The following is a 27,249-nucleotide window of genomic DNA, read 5'->3' as shown; positions in this document are numbered from 1 at the left end:
TTAGGTAATTTTGTTGGTGATTGAAAACATATTGACGGAGTAACCGGTGGTAATTAGTGCAAGTCGCGCCCAGGTCAAAACTCAACACAGCACTCACAATTTCATCAAAATAGCGCATTGGATTGTGTGAAAATCAATGCGGAGCGGTGACCACCGCCCTTTAAATAAGTTGAGTGCTGTTATATCTGTAAGCAACACGGCGCGAACAGACGAGACCCGGTATAACAGGATACGGTTTGGTTGGAGCATGATATCATACTAGAATTATCATGCACATTGTTTGAATTGAGAGATATATTTGGTTGACATCTTACTTGATTTTGACCATTCAAAATCGCTTTTGTCTCCGCTGTCGACATCTCTGGCATACACACTGAGCGTTCCAATATCCGTGCCAAACATGTGATACCAGAATTCCAGACACTCCATAGTGCCACCCGGATACACGTGACTAGCTAACTTCGCTTTACTGTTTGGAAATGGTCTAGGTATAGAAGCTTCGATGTATGCAAACCACCCTGTAAAAATAAAACACTTATAGTACCATTTGTATGTGGGTGAAGTTGGACAAAAATTTAATTTTAATAACCAACACTTCCGTAATCGTCATCCACTCTGCTATACAAACTAAGTTACAAAACACGTTCGTCCATATGTTCTAAATTATTCTTTTTTTCAAAATAAAGTATACATTAGATACACGTTTAGGAACTAGTTTTATTAAAATGATTGATTGTGGGCATTCCCCGGTAAACACAAAAAGAAAACAAAATGACATACACAGTACCCAGTATAGCAACAATGATGTATAACCCACCACGGTAACTAATCATAGCAGATGTTGTGATATAACAGACGTAACTATAATTGTTTTTTTTTCTTTTTTCCCTGTAAATAGCTTGCTCATAAGAGACTTACCTTCAGCCGTTCCAGTTGTGTGGTCATACGCAGGACCAGTGTCACTGGACGCTGAACCATCTCGCCCTCTGAGCCAATTAAAGTCACCTTCATTCGTCCAATCACAGAACCCAGTCTCAAAATCACAAGCGGCTGTGTACATAAATTATATCCAACAAAGCCGCTAATTTATTAATTCAAACTTTAATTAATAGTTAATCGAACTTCGAGTCAACACAAATAACAAATTTAGTAAAATTTAAAGTTAAACAAAAAAACAAACCAACGAACTATGTGTTGCCCGTAACTTGAACTTAACTGTTAATTGAGCATCGACTTAAATTTGGGCGTGGTTTCTAAAATATGGGTGTGGTAATTTGAATCCCATACCTTGTGGGGGACATTCCTGTGGCACGAGTTTAACGTCGTCAATAGCGAATTCACTCTTTATACCCGAGCCTATAACAGCTTCGATGGTTAGCTGTGTGATAACGGACAAATCACTTATATTACATGTGAAAAACCTCCTAAATGCAGGGTACTTGTTACAGTGTTATACTTCTATGGTTCACGTTTGTCATATCCGTATCTTGTCATGGCAGTAAGCTCAAAAATATTCATATTTCTTTAAATACAGTTTCCATATATAAACACAGGCACACACTATTAAATTACGTCTTCATTCACTGCCCGGGCCTTGAAGGTATTGCCAACAGAGTCAAAACATGAGAGATTAAAACCGTTGAATAATCAAACAAATCCTTGAAAACGTGGTTCTGATGTTGCTAAAATACCAGTATTTCATATTTAACACAGTTACAAAATATATTACACGGAGTAGTTAAATAATATAACATAATGTCGATAAAATCACCCTAAATATCTAGATTACTAGATTAGCATCATTTTTAATGAATAACATTGATAGTCACCTGGAACTGGAGATCCGCGCTGATTGTAGCCTGGTGATAATGCCATTGATTTCCCCATGACCCGGTCTTAGTGAAAATCTTAGTCTCTGGCCATCCTAATCTATGAAAGTACACATTGAGTGTGCCCATTGTAGCACCATACATGTGGTACCAGAAACTGAAGCAGCCGATTTCTAACGGTGACTGTGGATAGATAGTGAGGCGAGCAATATCTCCCGCTGATTGGAACTCCGCCTGGGTGAACAGGAATCGCCCTTAAACGAGAATCATTACACATGTAAATTATTAGTAAGATCGACATATTACCATGTAACCGCATGATTCGGGCGATGACAGTGTGTATATTTATAGAGTAAGCTACGATAGAGAGGAATATGGGTCTGTACTTGTCATGTAGATATTTCTTTAGGAGATTAGATTACGGAAGTTATTTTGAACCTCAATTTGTTCCCCCTCGGGATGAACCGCTTCTCGTTGTTCGTTCATGCTGTGTTCATACTGAATTTTCCAGATATTATACATTATAATAAACTTCGAACTCCCATAGCTCTGGGGATATAGCCCGTAATGTTTTTTAGTCTAAAGTTCATTGACGCGTTCGTGATGTTGTTGATATTATAAAAAACGTTGTGAGATGTCTTCTTTTAGCAAATGGTGTGATGAATCTCAGACTAGTAATAACATTACTACATGCTAATTACATGTCGCTAATATAAACGACTGCACTCATCCAACGATCCGTGGTACATCGTGGCCATTTCACAATGTAATCTCATCCTTACAATTAATTAAATAAAAATTTAGTATATTAGTCTTATTATTGACTCGCTGTTAATATAACTCTGTACTATGGTATTGGTGATATATGAATTGGGTGCCATAGGATGGTAATTGATGGCCAACCAACCTATTCAAATATGTATTTTGCATTGTACGAGTGCAAATTAAGTTATTAGGAAATTAGGATAATAGGATATTAGTACCAGCTGTTTTATACGCATGCGCATTGGCCGATCCTGTCAAATGTCGTCATCTGTTTTGGGGCGTGTCTGGTCGATGTGAAACTGCTTCAGCCATTGGGTAACAGAATTACCTGGTGTCTGTAAAAACCGCTGTAAAGTGGCAGTAAAATGAATTTGCGCGGTTTTTGCGCTGCCATTTTCTGAATGATTTTGGAGCAGCAATGGAAGCCGACCATTTAATTGTCCAGAATATGATTTTAAATGGCCGAACTTATAGAGAAATCAGTCTCGTATTGGAAAGCACGTTTCCACAAAGTAGAGGTATCGAGGAGGAGTGGCGTGGTAAGTAGATTTCCTCCCCAGGACGCCGAGTTGGGCGTCGGTACCGAGAGGAATATGGTGTCGAGCGACCAACATAGTAAACCAAACTTAGAACTCGCGATACTGGTGCAGACGACTATGGTCGAACAACCATGAAAAATAAATGGCGGGTTTGGTGTTGCACATTTAGCACAGAAATACAAAACACGCCCACAGTTTAACATACACGATGTGCCGTCATCCAATGGCGGGATAAGCGGCTTCCTTTGTGTACAATCAGCGTCAACTTCATGAGTGAAACACGACGCACTTGCTAAGCCAGACCGTCTGGTGGCGCCCTACTTTTTCATCAATAACCAAATATACTATTATCCTGTTCCCGAATTGGACATTTGTTTATTTGGAGTAATTTCCAATTCTACGCCAGGTCCTTAGTAATTAATGATTCCACGTATTTATTTGGCCGTTATTTGACAGACGTAAAATGCCATAATGTTAATTCGCGGAAATTTAAACACACTGATACTGATAGTGAATTACAAATTTGCCAAAAAATACTAAATTTGTTATCCCATATAAATAATTGAAATCAAAATATTTTGCAGTATATATGTTTTGCGTCGCATGCACACGATTGAAATATCATATATAATGGCCCTAATATACTAATGTTGTATTTATTTAATTGTAAGAACGAGTTTACATCATGGAATGGCCACGATGTACCACGGATCTCCAACATTGCTAACATTATCATTATCAGTATAGTAGCATCGTTTTACTCACACTCTTACATGTTACTAGTATATACTGGAAATGAATAACATATAATGCTCACCGTCTCCATATTGTCCTAATGTATGATCGTAACTCGCCCCAGTAGCTAAGTTCGGTGATTTTCCGGATCTAGATACCCACTTAAAGTCTGAGGAATCATCCTCAACCCTTATCCAGCCACAGAACTGATTTCCAATGTCTTCAAAATCGCATGTGATGTCTGTATAATAAATAAACATCTACATTTATATAGATAGTATACGATAGCATCAAAAACAAAAAAACAACACAACATAATATGAACTAGAAATGTAATATCATATTTCAATTATCAGCAACAAAATTAAATGCTGTACACGAACGAACGTCATAATTGCGTGAAATTAGTTTGGAACGGTCGGTCCGTTTGATTGATTGTGCGTTTGTCCTGCCAGACGCCCGGTGCCGTCGATTGCTTGTTGGCCTGTATAACTGTAACAACAAACTGGCTACATTTTAAAAACAATCAGCGACGAAAAGGCGGAGGTTAACGAGACAAACCATTTACTCAAAGGAGTGGTAACAGTGATCTCATTTGCGCCGAACAAACCCGGAATGCGACAGGGATCGTTCGTATAAAAACAAGATTTGGATGGTAACGGTTTGACAATTTTCGAAATATACCACCGAAATCCACCGAAAATTTGCTCCCCAAAAATGCAGGAAACAGCGTTTCAGAGGGTCTAGATTTCAAAATTTTTCCCGGGGGAGCAAGCTCCCAGACCCCCCAAGAAAGGTCGTCCTCGCGCCATCGGCGCTGGATTTGTTGACATTCACATAAAATCTTTGCCCCCACAGTCAAAAAAAGCTGCCGCCGCCTCTGACTAGTGTAACAGTTTGACTTAACTGTGGGTCCGTTGCTCTTTTTTTGTCAGCGTTTAGTCTTTGTGGTGGTTTTTAGTTGGTGTCATTAAGATTGTTATCGACACAGAAGAGCTATGCCCCCTATAAACTAGCCTAACACAAATGTGCGTCGCCAATACAACCTTTACCGTCACCTATTTATATTACGTGTAGTGGGCGGTTGGGCGTTATGTTTGCTACAACGTATTTGTTTATCATAATTGTCTACTCTACTAACCAAAACATATCAGTTTACAAAGCCTGTCGCCGACACTGGGACACGTTTCGATCTGACTAATTTCACGCAATTGTGATGTTTGTTGTATCTTGTGCGATTTGCGTATACGATACGCTGTCTGGGTGATACCATATATAGATTGGCGTATACGATACGCTGTCTGGGTGATACCATATATAGATTGGCGTATACGATACGCTGTCTGGGTGATACCATATATGGATTGGCGTATTCGATACGCTGTCTGGGTGATACCATATATAGATTGGCGTATACGATACGCTGTCTGGGTGATATCATATATGGATTGGCGTATACGATACGCTGTCTGGGTGATATCATATATGGATTGGCGTATTCGATACGCAGTCTGGGTGATACCATATATGAATTGGCGTATACGATACACTTGCTGGGTAATACCATATATGGATTGGAGTATACGATACGCTGTCTGGGTGATACCATATATAGATTGGCGTATACGATACGCTGTCTGGGTGATACCATATATAGATTGGCGTATACGATACGCTGTCTGGGTGATACCATATATATGGATTGGCGTATACGATACGCTGTCTGGGTGATACCATATATGGATTGGCGTATTCGATACGCAGTCTGGGTGATACCATATATGGATTGGCGTATACATACGCTGTCTGGGTGATACCATATATGGATTGGCTTATACGATACGCTGTCTGGGTGATACCATATATATTGGCGTATACGATACGCTGTCTGGGTGATACCATATATGGATTGGCGTATACGATACACTGGCTGGGTGATTCCATATATGGATTGGAGTATACGATACGCTGTCTGGGTGATACCTTATATATGGATTGGCGTATACGATACGCTGTCTGGGTGATATCATATATGAATTGGCGTATACGATACACTTGCTGGGTAATACCATATATGGATTGGAGTATACGATACGCAGTCTGGGTGATACCATATATGGATTGGCGTATACGATACGCTGTCTGGGTGATACCATATATATGGATTGGCGTATACGATACGCTGTCTGGGTGATACCATATATATGGATTGGCGTATATGATATGCAGTCTGGGTGATACCATATATGGATTGGCGTATACGATACGCTGTCTGGGTGATACCATATATGAATTGGCTTATACGATACGCTGTCTGGGTGATACCATATATGTATTGGCGTATACGATACGCTGTCTGGGTGATACCATATATAGATTGGCGTATACGATACGCTGTCTGGGTGATACCATATATGGATTGGCGTATTCGATACGCTGTCTGGGTGATACCATATATAGATTGGCGTATACGATACGCTGTCTGGGTGATATCATATATGGATTGGCGTATACGATACGCTGTCTGGGTGATATCATATATGGATTGGCGTATTCGATACGCAGTCTGGGTGATACCATATATGAATTGGCGTATACGATACACTTGCTGGGTAATACCATATATGGATTGGAGTATACGATACGCTGTCTGGGTGATACCATATATAGATTGGCGTATACGATACGCTGTCTGGGTGATACCATATATAGATTGGCGTATACGATACGCTGTCTGGGTGATACCATATATATGGATTGGCGTATACGATACGCTGTCTGGGTGATACCATATATGGATTGGCGTATTCGATACGCAGTCTGGGTGATACCATATATGGATTGGCGTATACATACGCTGTCTGGGTGATACCATATATGGATTGGCTTATACGATACGCTGTCTGGGTGATACCATATATATTGGCGTATACGATACGCTGTCTGGGTGATACCATATATGGATTGGCGTATACGATACACTGGCTGGGTGATTCCATATATGGATTGGAGTATACGATACGCTGTCTGGGTGATACCTTATATATGGATTGGCGTATACGATACGCTGTCTGGGTGATATCATATATGAATTGGCGTATACGATACACTTGCTGGGTAATACCATATATGGATTGGAGTATACGATACGCAGTCTGGGTGATACCATATATGGATTGGCGTATACGATACGCTGTCTGGGTGATACCATATATATGGATTGGCGTATACGATACGCTGTCTGGGTGATACCATATATATGGATTGGCGTATATGATATGCAGTCTGGGTGATACCATATATGGATTGGCGTATACGATACGCTGTCTGGGTGATACCATATATGAATTGGCTTATACGATACGCTGTCTGGGTGATACCATATATGTATTGGCGTATACGATACGCTGTCTGGGTGATACCATATATGGATTGGCGTATACGATACACTGGCTGGGTGATACCATATATGGATTGGAGTATACGATACGCTGTCTGGGTGATACCATATATGGATTGGCGTATACGAAAGGTTACTTGGCGATTAACTTTGAAGATACGTGGGTTGGCATATACAGTATGTGGGTTGGCGTATGTGATACGTAGATAAACGTGTACAGTATTCGAATTGACGAATGCGATGTATGGATTGGCGTATACAATAGGTTGGTTGGTGATTAACTTGGAAGATATGTTGGTTGGTGTATGCAATATGTGCGTGGGTCGAGATATACGGTATGTGGGTTAGCGTATACGGTATGTGGGTTAGCGTATACGGTATGTAGGTTAGCGTATACCGTATGTAGGTTAGCGTATACGGTATGTGGGTTAGCGTATACGGTATGTGGGTTAGCGTATACGGTATGTGGGTTAGCGTATACGGTTTGTGGGTTAGCGTATACGGTATGTAGGTTAGCGTATACCGTATGTAGGTTAGCGTATACGGTATGTGGGTTAGCGCATACGGTATGTGGGTTAGCGTATACGGTTTGTGGGTTAGCGTATACGGTATGTGGGTTAGCGTATACGGTTTGTGGGTTAGCGTATACGGTATGTGGGTTAGCGTATACGGTTTGTGGGTTAGCGTATACGGTTTGTGGGTTAGCGTATACGGTATGTGGGTTAGCGTATACGGTATGTGGGTTAGCGTATACGGCATGTGGGTTAGCGTATACGGTATGTGGGTTAGCGTATACCGTATGTGAGTTAGCGTATACGGTATGTGGGTTAGCGCATACGGTATGTGGGTTAGCGTATCCGGTTTGTGGGTTAGCGTATACGGTATGTAGGTTAGCGTATACGGTATGTTAGCGTATACGGTATGTGGGTTGACGTATAGAATATGCTGGTTGGTATAAGTGATATGTGGGTTTGCGTTTACGATATGTGGGTTGGCTTACTTGATATGAATCGGTGTATACGTTAGGTGGGTTGACATATACGATATTTGATTTGGCGTAATAGCTATATCAATTATTGAAATGTTATACTCACCCGATACTGTATCCTTGACGTCCTCAGGGTGGCAATCACGTAGCACAATTTCGTCGATTGCAACATCATTTGCATCGCCAGTAAACGATCCCAGAAGAGGGAAAGACTCCACATCGAACTGCATAAATAAGATTTTCATTAGAAAATTGTTAGTTTCAGTTTCAACGTCAGTGCCGTTATACATTGACTTTAACCTTGAGGTTTTTGTACAGCAACTTTCTGTCTCGTATCCTTGTTTAACATATAATTTAAAAAAAGTTTATTTCATTTCATAAATGTAAAACAACAACATCTTGTTTCTTTGAACATGCATAATTATAATATTCTAATATGTATGTTAATTCTTACCCTCCATCTTCGAGGGTGGGCGCCAACATACACGTCATGTCTGTGCCATTCGTTTCCTTGATCTCCCTGTGTTTGAAATAGAACATACAGGTTCAGTCCATCCGCTGGATCTTGTAGGAACACGAAGAGAAGTCCAACACCGTCGCCAGACATGTGATAATTGAATTCCATCACGCAGCATTGCCCGATCTCACCGTGTACATCAGTCACTAGAAACGCCCCAATATACCATTGCGAATTGGCACCGTCTACCAACATATAGTGACCTGGTATTGGAAACAGAGGCTGAATTCAGTAGTGACGAGACACGTCAATTTAAGTTGTGACCTACATTAGAGCAGGCATGAACGTCACTAGGTTGAAAATAAACAATGCTTCATTTATGTTACGTTTAATAATCAAAAGAAATGAACAAATGACAAATGTATTTAAAAACTTCGATTTAGGAAGGAGAAATTGTTCAAAAAAGTTCAAATTTTATTTTTGTGATGTGATAGTCACCAGGAGGAATTGAATATATGTATATGCACATTTATATAAAATTTCTAAATAATAACCATCTAATTACAATACCAACTTGTTCTTTGTATAATCTAGCTATATTACGGACAGTTCTTACCATCGCTTCTGCCAGCAGCGTCCTCCTCAGGAGCCTGCACTGCCGTTGACTCGCCGACTTGGTACCTATCCCATCGATACACGCCCGTACTGATGTCTGTCCATCCACACTGGTCGTTTTCATAGTCACACGTACCTAAGATTATACGATAAAAGAACAGTCACACAAGTAATAGGTCAGAATAAATGATTATAATTGACTACAATATTGGTATGTAGGAATGGTTTGTGGACACTCATAATGAAGTGCTCAAATAGCAATCTTTTGCCGAGGACTAAACGAGAACTTCTCGTCGCCAGTTCGTGGCAGTCATTGGTCAAATTATTTGTGTCCTCATTTAATGGCAATCGACACCTCAGTCTGCCAGTCAAATTTACCATATTGTGTATTCATATTTCATTGTCCGTAATCGATTACTATACAAGTGCACCATTCAGACCAATCATATGACGAATTAGTATATTTCAGGTGGTAATATTTCATAGATTTAAGTTCGCAAACAAAGGACTTGAACATGTACACAGTGTTTGAATGAAGGGCGTCACCATTGTTTATGTCGCAATGTGTAAAACATCTGTGTGTGTGCGTACGGTGATAATGAAATAATTTTACGACAAGAACTAACAAACCTTGTACACGACTTAAAAAAAATACATATATGTGTATAGATGTGCATATTAATTCTTAAAAAATAGCACACATATCCTACCGCAGATATCTTCATCTGACCCGTCGCTGCAGTCTGATTTGAAGTTACACGTTAGGTTCCGAGGGAGACACGTCCCATCGCCGCACTCGAATTCGTCGGGACAGGGTGATGGAGTAGTCGGCTCAGGAGTTACTATGGGTAGTTCGTTATCTGATGGCTTACATTCTGGAGTGAAGGTGATGTCGTCCAATGCTATGTCTCCCTCAACACCGCCACCGATAACGCCCTCTATGACAACCTATGTAAGACAATGCATATAATATTTATCGAGACATAACATTCGCTATGTTCATGAGTGTTACCTTCTGCATATACAGCAAAAGCCGATAAACGTATCCCGGGAATGTATTCCAGAAAACTCGCTGTAGCGAACACAATACAGAAAACCAGTAACTGTTGTTTAAGTGCATACTCGGTGCTACGAGAGATCTAATTTTATCATTTGATAGTATGATAGTATTTGCCGGACATAGTAGGATACAAATACATACAATGAAATAATTGAAAATCGATGATGCAGATGTAAAAAATATTTCCTCCCGGTATTGAAACATATGAAGGAGATACTAGCATTGGAAAACCACCAATCAATGGTCCAATCTATTTGCAAGCTACACATGAGTTGCTCTCACCTGGACTCAATAAAGTGCAAGAGAACATGCGAGACTTCAACAAACGTAGCGTATCGAGTTTTAACGGAACACTGCATGTATCATGTACATTTACGCTCATTGACATAGAAGATTTCAAAAAATAAATTACCTGGAAGTCGTCAGGCGAAACTATGGCAATCTCGTCCCGAATATACATATCACCTGCTTGTACGTCACGTGACCATAATAGTTGTAGATGTCCACCAATTGCGGTACGTATATAAATATTCAAATTACCAATATCTTTTCCCCACATATGATAGTAGAAACGCATCTATAAACAAACGGACTGTTTCATATTCATTTCCTGTTTAAAATATGGGTTAGTCGTGTGTGGCGCCATCTTGAATGACCCCGCTCAACTCACGCATGAACTAATAACTCTCGACGTCCGAAGTTCATGCGCTTTGACGTTCTATGGTTACTTATTTCTGTTTTTAGTCAATAAATAAACTATTCATGTCTGTTACATATTACTAAAATAGTAACAGCATGCCAATCGGATAAATTCACTACAAGTTAAGTTATTAGGGCTTATTAAATACATTATTTGCAAATGGCCGCCGCGACCTCGTTGAGGAAGAGAGCCACGCGACTTGTATTTTTTTCTCCCTAATAACGAACCATTTTCTACTGCAATCGCGTCCACTGTACCACACAAGTGGGAGTGATGACTGTAGGTAATGGAACACTACCTACTCTCTCTCAGTGATACTTGGGCGGCCATTTGCGAGTTAGGTATATTAACCATTATACATTAGATATATTAACGCTCGAATGTAATTCTTATGGGTTAGTATGTTTTATAAACAATTTATTTTTTTTAAATTTTTCTCGCAGGATATTCTATTTCTTCAAAAATGTCTTCATGCAGATTTTGCTTATAATTTCCCCCTATCCCCTGCCTCTAGAATTCCTAATGATCGACAGAAAATACCGTGCAATTGCCGGATCCATCCATTCCTTTGAAATTTCGACTCAATAACCTGGCATAATCTCCTGGACTTTGTGGTACTCGTGAATAGATATACACATAATGACCAGCAGCTGTGTTGAGGGTGTGATCTCTACTAGGACCAGTCATTAGCAATGTGGAAGTTTTACCATCCTCCCGATCCCAATCTATGTCATCGTCCGTATCCTGGGTCCAGTCACACAGCCCAACCTCAAAGTTGCACCTCGTGTAGTCAGCTGTATACACAATATTTACATGAATACATATAATTATGGGCTGTGTTTGTTTTGAGAACAAGTCTCAATATTCAGTTGTCACGTTATGTATTGAGAGTAATCTACAAACATAATTTTCATTATCCCTCTATCATGAAAGATAAAACTATACATTTCAAATAGAGAATATAACAAGAAACAAAAAAAAACTTTTAGTGGTAAGGTACTGTTCAATATTTACCACAAAGAGTTTGATTTTCATCTGAGAAGTCTCCGCAGTCGTCTGTATAATCACAGATCCATTCGTAGTCCACACACGAGCCACGATTACACGTAAACCGATCACCACAATCATCTTCAATCTCTGTTTAAAGAAATGTAATGATAGTAAATATGATAAATATATTACATTTTTTGAAAAAGGTGACACTCACATCACCGGCGCACTGTTAATATGCAAATTATGGCCACGTTTCTTATTAACAGCATGTCTTAGAAGTAATGTGGCAACCAATTTGTAAACTCGTCAACTCTGGTAAACAGTGGTCGCGCCCACTCTAGTAAAAATGGCCGCGCCTACTCTGATAAAAAGTTACCGTGCCTATTCTGGTAAAAAGTGACCGCGCCTATTCTGGTAAAAAGTGACCGCGCCTATTCTGGTAAAAAGTGACCGCGCCTATTCTGGTAAAAAGTGACCGCGCCTATTCTGGTAAAAAGTGACCGCGCCTATTCTGGTAAAAAGTGACCGCGCCTATTCTGGTGAAAAGTGGCCGCGCCTACTCTGATAAAAAGTGACCGCGCCTATTCTGGTAAAAAGTGACCGCGCCTATTCTGGTAAAAAGTGACCGCGCCTATTCTGGTAAAAGGTGGCCGCGCCTATTCTGGTAAAAAGTGACCGCGCCTATTCTGGTAAAAACTGGGCGCGCCTACTCTGGTAAAAACTGCATTTTTGAAAAAAACAGTATCCCTTACGTACATGTACTACTATTTATACTTAGCAAGGATCCGAAAACAACATAAAAAATAAAACAGTTATGAATGCATTTATTTGATCTGAAGTAAACTTTTAGGTAACTCGTGTGAGTACGATAAGGGCTTCGGATTTTGTATGGTTCGTGAGAAACCTTATCCAACAGAATTCTGAATCTGAATCTGCAAATAAGAGGCTTTGAGTGATTACGGCAATCAAAATATGGCGATTGGACACAACGACCTTGTCAAATGATTTTATCTTTTTCCATGGTGGTCACAATAATCAGTAACAAGTGTTCTACATATATTACAAAGTAGAATTCAACATTAAACGTACCGGGCAGTTGACAATTAACCAAAAAGACTTGGTCAATGGCTAGATCTCCCTCTGGTCCAAATTGACGCTTTGCCCTAAACACAAGCTGGTATATATATATATAAGGAATTAATATGTTAATTTAAAACAAATTTGGAAATTGTAAAATTGCAATATTAAAGGGCGGCGTGCCGCGTCCTGTTCGATATGGGACTCATAGCGACGTATACAACGCGTGTAAAATACATTGTTTATTTACATGAAATTCGAACACGCGCTGCGCGACACCGCGCTTTAATAAATTGAAATTTGTTACCTGCCAATCTGTTGCTATTCGGCCCACACCAGCAGAAGCAGTCACCCAGTTATCGCCGTAGTCGCCTTTATGACTCCAGATTCGAGTCTGCATTCCATTCTGTACAAAATACACTTCCAACTTACCTGTATCTGTAATCGAATAGAATTATTATAATAAGATAATTAATAATTATATAATCGCATTGTTTATATTTTATGTAAATTGACACGTATTGAATTATTTGTTAGAGAGGCAGAATTCGCAAAATCATTACATGAAATCTGAGCCGATCAGCTGATGACTTACCGTCGCCATACATATGGAAACAAAAATAGAGCTGGCACGTAGAGCTACATTCTCTGACAATTGGTCCGTCTAGCACAGCGTAACTTAATACATTCCCACTATCAGCTTCTACTGCCATGTAATAACCTGCGGATATACAAAGAAAATGTAGTGGGAAAGAGTGACATTTGCTGACACATGGACAAAAAACTTAAAAAAGCTACCAAATTTCAAGCCAACTGAAAAAACTAGTGATACAGAATAAACAAGCAGAAAACAGTTAAATAGTATATGACAAGCTTAAAATACTTTACATTGTGTATATATCAATTATCCAAATGTACCTAAGTTGCAATCCATTTGAGCAAACAGTTAGGATACAAACAGAACATAATAAAACTATGGAGGTATTTTACCCCCATGATAGAACCGGCTAATATGTAAATGAGCCAATACAGAATAATCAAGTTCAAAACAGTTAAATAGTATGCAAATTAGCTAATTAATATGTACATATAATTTAGAAGTTGGTATGAGAGATATTGATCAACATAAACAACAATCGTGTTCCAAGTTTCAATGAAATTGTTCAAACAGATTCAGAGGTACACTATCAGATTTGGTGCTCATAAGTAGCTTTGCACAAAGTATTTCAGTCCAGTAATTGTCTCTTGAAATATCAGATTTAACAACACGATTTGACACATGTACACAAACGGCCAAACATCGTAACACCGGGGCAAAACGTACATAATCCCCTCTACATTGCATTTTTGTAACTCGATTTTTTTGTAACTCGAACGTTTCGACATCTCTGTAACAACACGTATTTGATGCAAATTGACAGTCTAACTTCTGTATAAAACAAGCTGCCTTCTCAAACAACAATATTTTGAACACAGAATACAATACTTTCGTTCACAAAACTTTCAGTGTAAAATAACGTTGTAATGCTGTAACGATGCTGTAGCGACGCGAATGCAAATGAAAATAACCTTGAGCCATACTGTAGCGGATTTTTGTTTATGTGAACCTGGAGTCAAATAAGCCAAAGCCTGTCTGACAGCGGTACTGTATTCCTCAAGTGCCAGTTCCTGGATATTCATTTTAATGGGCCTCACTGGAACTACGTAAAACGTTCATGAATGTTGAATGCTGAATTTAGAGGGGAATCATGGGAATCGATGTCACGCAAAACCTTCTCACCTCCATGCACACTTTTGCTCAAGAGGCTCTCTGACTCGTTCACACAACGTATGCAACAATAATAAAAATAAGTATAAGTATTCATACTAGTAAATACACAATGATGAATGTGGAGTTTGTCCCCATGCCGGACTAAATTGACCGATAAATTTGTGTTTACCTTCTTTGTTACCAGTGCAGTCAACAGATGGTCCAGTTTCAGGTGTGCTTGTACTTCCTTTCATTCTTTCCCACTCGTAGTCACCCCGGCTTATGTCCACGTAGCCACATTGGTCATCCTCGAAAGTACACTGACCTGTATATATACACACACAACAAATAAATAAACGAACAGACATACACGCAATATTTACTTTCCCATCTATCCAGATATTCTCCCTAAGACGAGTAACGCGATTTTCAATATATTTTGGATTAAAGAATGTGCCCGCGGTCGAATTAGCTTCATATGTGCTTCGACGATATCATCTGCGTTGGGGAACTGAAAACCATATAACGCAATGTTCTCTTTTTGAGATGCATAATTTGAACACGAAGTTCATCTTAATAATTAATATGCAAACATTTTTTTACCACAGTCGATTTCGTCTTGTCCGTCATCGCAGTCTTTCACCCAGTTACATTGTTGGTCCTTTGTGATATTCAACGTTCCGTTATCACACAGGAGCGGCGGTTCCACGGGTCGCTCGCTACAAGCCACTTCGTGCATATATGTATCGTCGATAGCAAGGTCGCCAAACAGGACATTATCAAGCTCACCCACAATAACTATCTGTTGTAAAATAATCATGAACCACATCTCAAATTTAAATGAATCGTATTTACAACATCGCGATAAATACGGCATGGTATAGTGGTGATATATACAACATGGCATAGTGGCGATACTTACGACATGGCATAGTGGCGATATATACGACATAGCATAGTGGTGATATATACGACATAGGATAGTGACGATAAATGGGATATGGTATAGTGGCGATATATACGACATGACATAGTGGCGATATATACGACATTGGATCGTGGTGTTATAAACGACATAGCATAGTGACGATACATACGACATGGCATAGTGGTGATTAATGGGATATGGCATATTATAATGATAAATACAACATGGCATAGTCTTGCGATATAAAGGAAATGGCGATATATGATGATAATATACACAACATGGTCTAATATGCCTATCTAATATACGACATGGCATAGTGGCGATATATATATATGACATGATATTGTATCGTGATATATAAGGCATGGCCTAAATGGCGACATATACGACAAGGCATAGTGGCGAAATGTTCGACATGACACAATATTATCGATATGTAATAGTATTATTACACTGTGGAGATGCAGTAGTGGTTAGATTGGTACATGTAATTAATAGACATATTACAACATATACCCCCTTTGTATAATAGAATTGGTTATGAAAGAGTATGCCATCATATAAGGCGACATATACGTACTTAATATATTGTGACATACCCTATATGGTTCGTTCCGATTAATGTCAACGGCGGCTTCGTGCCATCGGTCACCTTGATTACCAGTCTCCGACCACAGCAATGTCAAGTCCATTGTACTTGCATGTTCGGTATAAACCTACACGAGTACGTGAGTTGGATACGGTTACAGAAGCAACTATTTATATGTGAATTGGGGCATACTGATGAAGACTACTATCGAATTAAAGATAATAATGATAATATGTGTGCGTACATGCACTGAGAGCACGGACTAATGATCACTGGTATATAAATAAAGTTACATACAAGTATCGCAGTGCTACGAGACAGAAAGTATGCGACACGTCTAATTTCTCACCGAGATCGTGCCCGGAGCTGCAGAAGGGCCGTACATGTGATAATGAAATTCAAAACAGCGGTGGTTGGTATCGCTGAAAACGTCTGATACCATTATTGCTTTATCGCCATCTCTTGCTGGCGGTGCGCTTTCAAATAACATATACCAGCCTGTCAAGATAAAAAACAAAAAGTATATTACAAATTATTCTATCGCCATGTTTCAAATTACGAGTAGTGTTTAGAGGGAACTCACCTAACGGTGTGCCAGTAGTATGGTCACTGTGTGGTCCCGTGACACCAAGGAGAGAGCCGGATGAGCCGGTAAATCTTATCCAATCGAAATCGGCCCCGGCATGATTGGTCCAGGTGCACATGTCATATTCGAATGTACAAGAGGCTACATAGCAAAAAAACAAAAACAGGTTAATAACACGGTATATTTGACGACAGATAAATATACGATTGGAATTACGAAAGTTTATCATTCCATTCATAACATACGTTAAAGCGGGCGAGCCGTCACCTGCGCATGCGTCATATGGCCATACCGTCTCATTGTTTACAAACAAGCGTATACCCATGAATGAATACAATCAATATATGATACACACATATATATATATATATATATATATATATATATATATATATATATATATTATATGATCAATATATTGTATACCCATGAGCCTTTGCGTTTTTAGTGTGTGTTGTTATCGTCGCCTGGGACTCAATCTGATTCCCGCGCGTGCTCAGGTGACAACCCTCCCACGTTAATACCTCGAAGGCCTGTGCACCTCCCGGCTTCTATTTTGACGTCATCGAGTGAAATGTCATACACACTGGTGAACCCAATTTCAGCCTCGAATGCAAGCATGTATTTTGTAGATGACGTGAACTCTGCAGCACCGACATGCCAGAAAGATCCTTGGCTGAACTGAGTGACAAATATTGGTTCGTCTACAGGTGAACTATTTTCTGGGACTACGTGAACTGAAAATCTGCCGCCATTATCCCCTGTGAATGCAGACATTGTGTTACAAATTATGGTACATGTTAACATTTATATAGCTCCCGTTATAAGATTAGCACGCGCTTGCGTGTTCGGTTTATCTTATGATTCTATCCTGTACTCGACGACCTGGAAGGTTTACAAAACTAGAACATACAACGTGATACTCTGACTCGTCTTTTTTCAAAGAGGTGCAACCGTGGACATAGCCATAGAAGTTTATTGAGTCAACAATATTCAATAGATGGTATTTTCCAAACAATATGCTAACCTTACAGGAGAGAGTATTTTTATTATATTTACGTAAATAACCAACTTTGCACGTACCTGCCATGTGGTACCAAAACTCAACACAAGACTCCGGCGTGGCATTGTACAAAGGTGTCAACAGTCGTGATACAGCACCTTCTGGTTGATCTGTTGAATCTACATACATGTAATGACCTATACATGCAATATAGGGATACAAATGTAAATGACATCGACATACTTTCAAAAGTATTTCCGGTATAAATACTTATTGGAACTGCCACGAGTTCAGAAATCTTGCTCACATTCACACGGATTAATCGGTTCAGTCACAGCCTAAGAGTTACATATAAGTGAGATGCGCTAACTATAGTTTGATCCCGATAAAGGGATGTTTTTAGTATAAACTAACCCGACCCTGTCCCATATGTGTGATCCATTTCTGGTCCTCCTTCGTGATCAGCAGCTAGGATGCGTTGCCAGTCGAAATCATTGTTCACGTTGTTTGTAAAGCCACATACATCTTCAGCTTCGAAATCGCACTGGTCTGTAGAATTACAAATATCCTTGTAAACTAGTCAATTGAATTTGCCATGTGAATGTAAATTCGAGCCATAACACCATATAACACAAAATTGAATACAAATAAACCATAACGCACTGATAACACTATTTATTCTTATTTAAAACATATATGTTAATGAATCCGGAATTGTTAGATTTTAAATGAGAAGTACATATTTATTTGCCACATCTGGGGTACCAAATCTGTATCTGATTCACTTCAGCAGATCTGACACCAGGGTAATTTGTAACGAATTACTGGTTGACTAAGCTGATACAAATTTTAGTAATAGCATGGTTAGCATATTAGCGTTTCCTGACACTAACATACCTCACGAATACCTCAAAGTATGCACGAAGACAGTACAGATGGAATATCGACCGACGCGCAGCGGAGGTTGTTGCGCGGCGTACTCTCTGAGTGCATACTTTGATGTATTCTGGCAATAACCTTATTATTATACATTTCTCCCTCCAAGGATACACCATGGGAATGCTGAAATCCAAAATGTTTAGAACAGAATCAGCGAACTTCTTTGTGGTGGAGTCCGGTCAAACCCTAGTGGCAGCCATGTTTGTCTTTATTGTTAGAGGACGCTTACGCGCGTAATCGTTCCATATTTGGAATTCGCATTTCCTTATATGGTAAGATGAAAATACCCCGTAAAATACCACAAAATTACGGCATGCTGTAATTTATGGCGTTACGGGGACATATGTATAATAATATAATTTATGTTGTACTTACTCAGTGGTGGGCAATCTCCATCATATATCACGATGTCGTCAATAGCAACGACGCCTATGTTGGTGATACTTGCTGTTGTCTGAATAGTGATAACATGTTGTGAACTACCTGTTGCTAGAAAAATCTGCGCGTACACCCAGTCAGGACCTATGTCTCCCTCCCTGACCCAGACAGTCTCGTCAGCTGGATAACAATTACAGTAAGATGAAAATTATATGTCTTTCAACACTCACTGTTGGTGTCACAAACAAAACGGACATTCCAGAATAAAAAAAAAAAACTGTGTTAGGCTATGTACGACACTTACGCAGTATGTCCGAATCAGATATCACTTCCAGTGTACCCACTTGTCCTCCGTGCATATGATACCAAAATGATAGACAAACCTCCGATGATATTGTCGGGCTATTGAGTTTGGCCTTGTCATTCAATAATTGCGTTATCATTTCTACTGATGCATACCAACCTGGAGCGATAAACGACAGTCACCAACACATTCAACAACTGAGCCGGCTTTCTCATTTTAATAAAACACGTAATCTCTTTCGTCTGAACATTGATCCTGTCCATCTATATCCCTATTGAACCATTTTTGAGGTTAAAATCATTTAATGTATCCCCTATCCATACCGGGGAGCGTACACCATACATTGCAAAATCGGCCATACTAACTTGTAACCTGTTGTTAATATGGCCGCTTTTATACCTTATACCTAATATAGTCAAGCGACCGGGTCATTTTAATACAATACTATTTAAAGCGGGGCAGTCGTCACCTACGCATGCGTCAGGTGGTCATAGCGTGTCATTGTTTACAAACAAACGTCTATATATGAGCCTTTGCGTTCTTAGCGCGTGTTGTTATCGTCGCCTAGGACGCAATTCCCGCGCCGCGTGCGCAGGTGACGACCCTCCCGCTTTAATGCCGTCCTAATTCTGAATAAAAAAATAAAATAATTTTCGTTGGAAAAGTGTAGTTAGTTAAAAGATGCCACGGTATTAGATTATATAAATGACTGACTAAACAGACTGTCTAGAAGCATTGTGTTTTATCGCTGGTAGGCGCGGGAGGACAGGGTCGAATCCGTTCAAGGCAGAAATATTCACCCGAAAACTAGACAAACACAGACGCTATGAAATTCGTTGAGCGACAACAGGTATACGTTGTTCCAGTTTTGTGTTATTGTAATGATTTTCGTTTGGTCCAACAATCGGCATGAACACACTCATTGACATTGGTTTTCTTGTAATGGTATCCACACCTAATTTCTTGTTGAAAAATATAAGATATGCATATAAATGAGAGGACTTCTGTTGAACACTGTAAACGGACAATAACGAACATTTTGATAATTTCAAAATACGTCATTATGGCAGGTTCACCTGCATTCTCGTCAAACCGCTTGGAATGTTGATCTCCCAATACCACGTAGTGTTTTTGTGCACAAATATCCAACATGCAAATCAGTGACGAAACCTAACACAGCAAAGTGCTAAGGTTTAACATTGTGTTATTAATTTTTATTTATTTTCATTCACTGTCGAACAGCGCCACCTGTTCTCGGACGATGAACGGTTGATGGCGTACGCGAGCTGCTTAGTATGGTTTGTGATAAAGAGATGTTATCAGACGAGCACGGTCATGTTGTGAAGTAGGACACCGATTTGTAATCACGTGATATACTTGCCAATTCAGACAGATTAAGTGTCAGTGGATACAATTCAAAATGTCAAGGTTTCCAGTCCGACATTAAACAATGCGGTTGTTCATTGCTTACGGGGAGAGGGCACTTTACATAGATCTATGTGTACAGTCCATCATGAGAAGATGACATTCCTATTTTAAAAATTTTAACACGTTTTCTCATTTGGCGATTCCTAAAACATATACAACGTGTATATATATGTTATATATTAACGTGTTTGCGATTATATATTGTTTGTGTCTAGCCTGAAATATTACGTCAGACTTCCTTCATCAGCTTCATTCGTGCGTAACAGTAACCGGTTACCCTAGACTTAGAATCAACATCATATTGGGCCATGAACCAGTCATGCAACCCTGAAACACGAAGACAATTAAAGGGCGGTGCTCGTCGCAACGCGTCCTTTTCAACTCATAGCGACGTACACAACGGGTGTATTATGTATTATTTATTTACATGAAATTCGAACACGCACTGCTCGACGACCACCGCCTTTTAAACAAAATCAATAACCGATGTCAAACTTTGCTTTATATTTTTAAATGATTTTCCGTTAAAACATAAAATTTAGTGTCAGTTTGGAAATTTTAAAGTTGGGGCCTCACATTAGTCTTGTGTTGATTTCTTTTGAAGTTTACCGCAATGTCACCGTGTGTCAGTTTTATGCTGCGTGACACACTTACAGGCGACTCGGACTCTATATAAACAACATGCATGTGTTTAAGATAGGCGATGTCGTCGTGCGTTGACCCGCGTAATCACAGACGACATCTCCGATCAAAACCGAGTACAAATTGTACCACTGCCAATAAATAGGTCCGCACGTCTCTGCAGAATTTAATCAGAGGTTGTGGCCTCGACAACGATTTTTGTAATATTTACATTTGTCGTTCATTTTCAAATTTTCTCAAGTGTGCTTCATTTAGTTTATGTGAATATTGCTACAGTAATAAGATTGTGCACATTTTCGGGGGATGAAATTTTAGTCGGTACATCAAAAAAAAAGTCTAAGGAGCTAAACCTTATCCTAGGTCCCACATATATTTTGTATTTAAAAATATAATTTTTACTTTGTCCTGTTTTCTAGTATCCTACTTGTAAGGCATATACCAATGGAAAACGTTTGAGTATGTACAGACATAATGTTTAAAGGGCGGTAGTCGTCGCGCCACGCATGCGCGAGATATATGGGTCTCATATAAACAAAGCTGGCAACGTTGACTGTTGCGCAGATCAACGAGTACGAACTGAGATGTTTACAAGATTTAATTGGGTAATTTTCAGGTGATTGGAAGTCACCGGCGGTAATCAGTGTAAGTCGCACCCAGGTCAAAGCTCATACTTGTGATTTCCATTTGAAGAGCGCATTGGATTGTGGGAGAATCAATTTTTATCAACACAAATGTTGCACATGCGCAGGGCGGCGACTACCGCGCTTTAAACTGCACTATTCATATAATGATTGGGGAAAATTACTTCATCAGTAAATTTCACATGTATGTGTTACCTCATGTAACACACTTGTGAAAGGCGACGTGTATTTCGTACGTTTTCATGAATCAGGACAGCAGATACCACATGAAGTGAATATCAGGAGGATAACCCATTCTACGCGTAAGTGACCTACCTTCTGCCGTGCCAATGGTATGATCAGCTGGTGGTCCGCTTCTCGTGAGTGGTCCAGACTTGCCTTGTTGGATCGCCCAATCATCGTCGTCGTCCTGGTCTTGCAGCCAGTTACACGTATCGCCGTTTTCAAAGTCACAGCCAAGTTCAGGGATAGGAGTGAAGGCCGTCGCAACTAGGGAAGAAAATATCAGATAGCTAATTGTCATCGATCATTAGTAGAAAATGTGATATGATTCTCTGTGATCGGATACAATACTGTATTGAAGACTGGGCTTCTCATCTTCAGAAAGATATCGATCTTATTGAAAAGAAAGTTTAGAGCAGAGCGACGTAATTGTAGTTACGAACACAGGCTTCGCAAGTTTAATCTAACAACATTATAAGTTTCACATGAACTGTGGAAGAGTGCTGCAAAACGAGAGGTATGATTGAGTTTTTTTTTTAGTTATTAAGGAATGACATAGATCACATGCAATATTCGTGGTAACTCGATGTGCTTCCAAAAAACGTCTTGATCTCAGTAAACATTTATGTAACTAAAGAGTAAATTCATAGAACAATCTGTTAGAATCTGTGATTAGGGCACAAACAGTCAATTTGAGCTTCAAGAGAAAACTTAACATCATGACAAAAAAAGAAAAGGATACGTATATACAAATTGACTGACTGACTCATTGCTGCAGCAAGTTTCAGTGCTGTAGCCATCAAGTAAAATTACGTCTATTAATCATACTATGACATTTGCTGATCACAACGTTGCAGTTGCGTTTATTTATTGATGGAAACTTTCCACCAGTAATCAAAACCTGAGTGTTCACATCAGTGAACAAAACAGGAAAGTATCCATGTTTCACAGTCGTTAATGTCAAAGACTACTAAGAGTCGCTAATGTTAGGTTGTATACGTAGCAGAGACACTGTATATTCGAGTAGGACAACAGTGTGACAACATCTGGTGACATCTGCTGCCAGCTTGTTGTTTGTTTTATGTTGTTGCAAACTTGATTTTTCCATATTATATATCAATAAATAAATGACCACGGCACGGTCTGCCACAATCTGATTAAAATCTAATGTAGTGTACGGGCTTTAATTATTTTGGCTATAAACTTATTTTAATTTTATTTTTTATTACTTTTGTTATTAATTCCCTTTTATTTCATTATTTTACTTTGATTTTGATTTTGTGATTTTTTTTAATTCCGCCCTACCTACATCTGACCCGATGCCTATGTAACGAGATTTCAACGAGACCCACTACCGACGATTTTAGTCAACGAGTCTCAGACCTCCTTCTATAGCGCACATGATGACGTCACCGGGCAGAGTCAGGTGGCAAACACACTCAAATAAAATGGCGGATTATACCGACGTTAGCGACCGTGAATAACACGGCTTTTCGGTAAGTTTATCATTGTCAAATGCAACGAAAGTCATTTGTATGTTAATATTGTGGCTCGAATGGTTCGACTTTAGATCGTTATTTCGCATAGTTATTCTGGGAGTGACGATTTTGTTTCCACCGGTTCGACCGAACACCAGTGTCTTTTTCCAGTCCGACTGGAGTCGCCTGCCCTGGAGACGGGTGATGTTTTGTTGACGATCGGGTCAAAATCGTCTACGATATTGAAGCTGTAAATATTCATCAAATTGTATCATCATTTTGTACATTATATAATAACTCTTTATTAAAGTAATTGAGCTGATTTGGACTGGAATAAAATATTTTTTATTTGGAACACATCGCAATTGATCAGGAAATATTTGTTTGCTCCAATTTTCTGCGTCGATGCCGTGGGCCGGTGACCGTTATACAATTTAAAATCAGTTTGCATTGTTTACTATAACTGTTTACAGTGTTCTAATCATTACGATTTACTTATTTTTTTGCTTCCATTCTAGAAAATTATGATCAGTGATGTAAAATTGAAGCCATGACTGAATGAACGAACTTTGGCTGGCGAAGATGTATCTGGAAGTGTTGTTGGAAGTGAAAAAAATATTCAATGTAAAGACAAAATTTGTAAAATGCTGTGGAATTTTTTTTGCAAATAAAAATATACTAGCAATTTTCTATTAATGGTTTATTCAAGTGGGCAAAATATAATGTACAGAAAGATTGCCCGTATACACTGAAAAGTAAGGACCCGACAGCCTGTATAAAAGGGGGGCTGTGATTGGCTGTTACTTACGCGAGATTTGAACGGGACTTGCATAGGCGTCGGATCAGGTAGGGCGCTATTAAAAAACAATCTCAAAATCAAAGTAAAATAATAAAATAAAAGGCATTAATAACAAATATAATAAAAAATAATATTAAAATAAGTTTATAGCCAAAATAATTAAAGCCCGTACACTACATCAGATTTTAATCAGATTGGGTCTGCCATATTTGTTTATCACTGAAAAAAATATACGGTTGTGTAGTGCATGTACATGCTCCGCAAAATCAAAGAGACCATTTTCAGTTGACTTATAGATTTGCATTTTTCTCGGGAGGAGATCTGAGTTAAAACACGCCCTTTTAGGGTATTGGGTGCATTCGCGCGGGGGGGGGGGCACCCAGTTCATCGATAATCGTTTCAATTCACCAGGAATAAATAAAGACTTTTATCTTTTCAGGTTGAAATGAACCATTTTTTGTATTTTGAAAAGTAAAGTTTTCGTTTTTTTAACATGAAGTTTGAAAATAAATACCCCCTTTTTCCTGCAAAATTCAGAACGCTCAATCATGTCTCTTAACCGGCAAGGTGGCCGATCATCCGTTACATTAGCAATCAAAGAATCATTTTGAAAAGGGAAGCTAAAGGAAAGAAACGCGTTTATTAATTTTGTTTATTTGAATCTAGGTTTGATTAGTACATAGGCATGTCATGTGAAACAGTCGCAAGTTTATTTTTAAGTTTGGACATTTGCAAATACAATTATTTTTTAATTCTCTAGAATCGATGTAAAATTTGCAGAGTTATTACGCATGTGATAATTTTGGACTTGTGTTAAAAACAATGTGCGCAAGCGTGTTGAACATCAATAGTATTATTTAATCATGGATTCGATGGCAGGCACGCAATGTCAATTTCATCTCTGAATATAAATAGTTAGAACGACGTCTAGTATTCTAAAACAAAATTATTACTATAGCAACATCCTAATTCTAGCTATGAACACAAAGTAATAACATAACATAACATTTGCACAATATGCAGCCGTATCTGGGTCCGATACACCCTGACGTGTCACCCCATAATCCAATCCATTCGCCGGAAGTATCAATGCCCCAATTTGTAATGTACAGGCAGTCGTTGGGAACTGTTCAATTTCTAAAGCGTAAATACAACTCAACAGTGTTTTCTTTTTATTTCACAGGAAATGCAGCTATTACATAGACTGACCACGGACCCAAGTGTTAACGAGGTCAGACATGATGTTCAATGTTTACAGTCACCTGCTGGTAAATATCACAAGAAGCACTAACCTGCACAGAAGCAGAGTAACACAGTTAACACACGTATTCCATCCATGTTTTAGGCAATGGAACGCCTTATCTCGCAAGTATACCTGCAGACCTACTGGTAAAATACTTTTAAGTGATGACCGCCAACGTTAAGGTACGGTGACATTAAAAATAATAGTTACTATAAACACCTAGGGCGTAATTAGCACACACGGACATTGATCTGCGCATCTGCTTTGTGCAGACTGTTGCTGTTACTAATTAACTCTCTTAACAGTTTGTGATGATTTATAAATGTGATTAAAACACGAAGATATTGGATAATGTCAACACGTCATTTCACCTAATATGTCCGATGTAAGCAGCCTGATGAGACTGAAATGCAAAGTGACCCAGTATTTATCGTGAACAATTTGTTATAGAATATAATTTGAATAGAGCATTTTCATGTTAATTGCATTTTAAGCAAACATTACAAAAGAACATTTCTCATTTTTTGTTATATCAAAATTTTGCCGTTTATGTGAGATAACTTACGTAAACTTTTGAAATGTCATATGTTTTACTGATCACATAGATAATTATACGGTCTCATTGACGGATAGGAAAAAAAAACAATGGTGAGACAGGCGCAGTGATCATGTTAAGCTGTGTAAACAGGGACCAAGGTCACCGTTTTATCATTTCAGATTCGGTGCCAATTGTTACGAATAGATAACAACCTCCCACTAAATAGATAATTCCGAGTCGTATTTGAGTCGTATTTGAGTAACCGCATTCAAAAAGTGAAAATTGGAAATGTATTTTCTGATATGACGTCTATATTAGAAACCGGTGTTCCACAGGGCTCCGTCTTAGGGCCATTATTGTTCTCAATGTACATGCGTCCATTGGGCGAGTTATTGCGACGTCACGGCGTAAAATATCATTTTTACGCCGATGACACACAGATTTATTTATCGGTTTCTGAAGATGATCAAATTCGCGCCCGGGTGATACTTCAGACATGTATTCAAGACGTTAGCGATTGGATGTCTTGTAATTTCCTACTTTTGAATGTGTCGAAAACTGAATTTGTGTGCATGTCGTCTCGGAGATTCTCACAAGACTCGTGTCCTTTGTCTAGTATC

The 27,249-nt window shown here is 39.0% G+C and overlaps 2 protein-coding genes across 2 annotated transcripts; both read right to left on the bottom strand.

Moving 5' to 3' along the window:
• Positions 1-267: 267 nt before the first annotated feature.
• Positions 268-26,186, bottom strand: LOC144349455 (MAM and LDL-receptor class A domain-containing protein 1-like). Its single transcript, XM_078008020.2, has 23 exons — positions 26,141-26,186; positions 22,665-22,838; positions 19,639-19,797; positions 19,332-19,514; positions 18,432-18,566; positions 18,098-18,214; positions 17,539-17,775; positions 17,012-17,155; positions 13,754-13,879; positions 13,466-13,596; positions 13,171-13,255; positions 12,103-12,225; positions 11,629-11,882; positions 10,801-10,965; positions 10,039-10,276; positions 9,330-9,464; positions 8,711-8,976; positions 8,363-8,480; positions 3,951-4,109; positions 1,830-2,083; positions 1,288-1,378; positions 919-1,050; positions 268-518 (listed from the first exon to the last, which is right to left on the bottom strand). Exons 1-23 carry the CDS (start codon positions 26,184-26,186, stop codon positions 268-270), a joined length of 3,723 nt encoding a protein of 1,240 aa, XP_077864146.2.
• Positions 15,025-16,531, bottom strand: LOC144349450 (MAM and LDL-receptor class A domain-containing protein 1-like). The gene is made up of 3 exons (XM_078008014.1): positions 16,439-16,531; positions 15,512-15,710; positions 15,025-15,233 (listed from the first exon to the last, which is right to left on the bottom strand). The coding sequence occupies exons 1-3, from the start codon at positions 16,529-16,531 to the stop codon at positions 15,025-15,027; spliced, it is 501 nt and encodes a 166-aa protein (XP_077864140.1).
• Positions 26,187-27,249: the final 1,063 nt, after the last annotated feature.

Source organism: Saccoglossus kowalevskii, chromosome 7, assembly GCF_978046115.1.
Source record: "Saccoglossus kowalevskii chromosome 7, keSacKowa6.1, whole genome shotgun sequence".
NCBI lineage: Eukaryota > Metazoa > Hemichordata > Enteropneusta > Harrimaniidae > Saccoglossus > Saccoglossus kowalevskii.
This window is presented reverse-complemented; position numbering and strand designations above follow the sequence as displayed.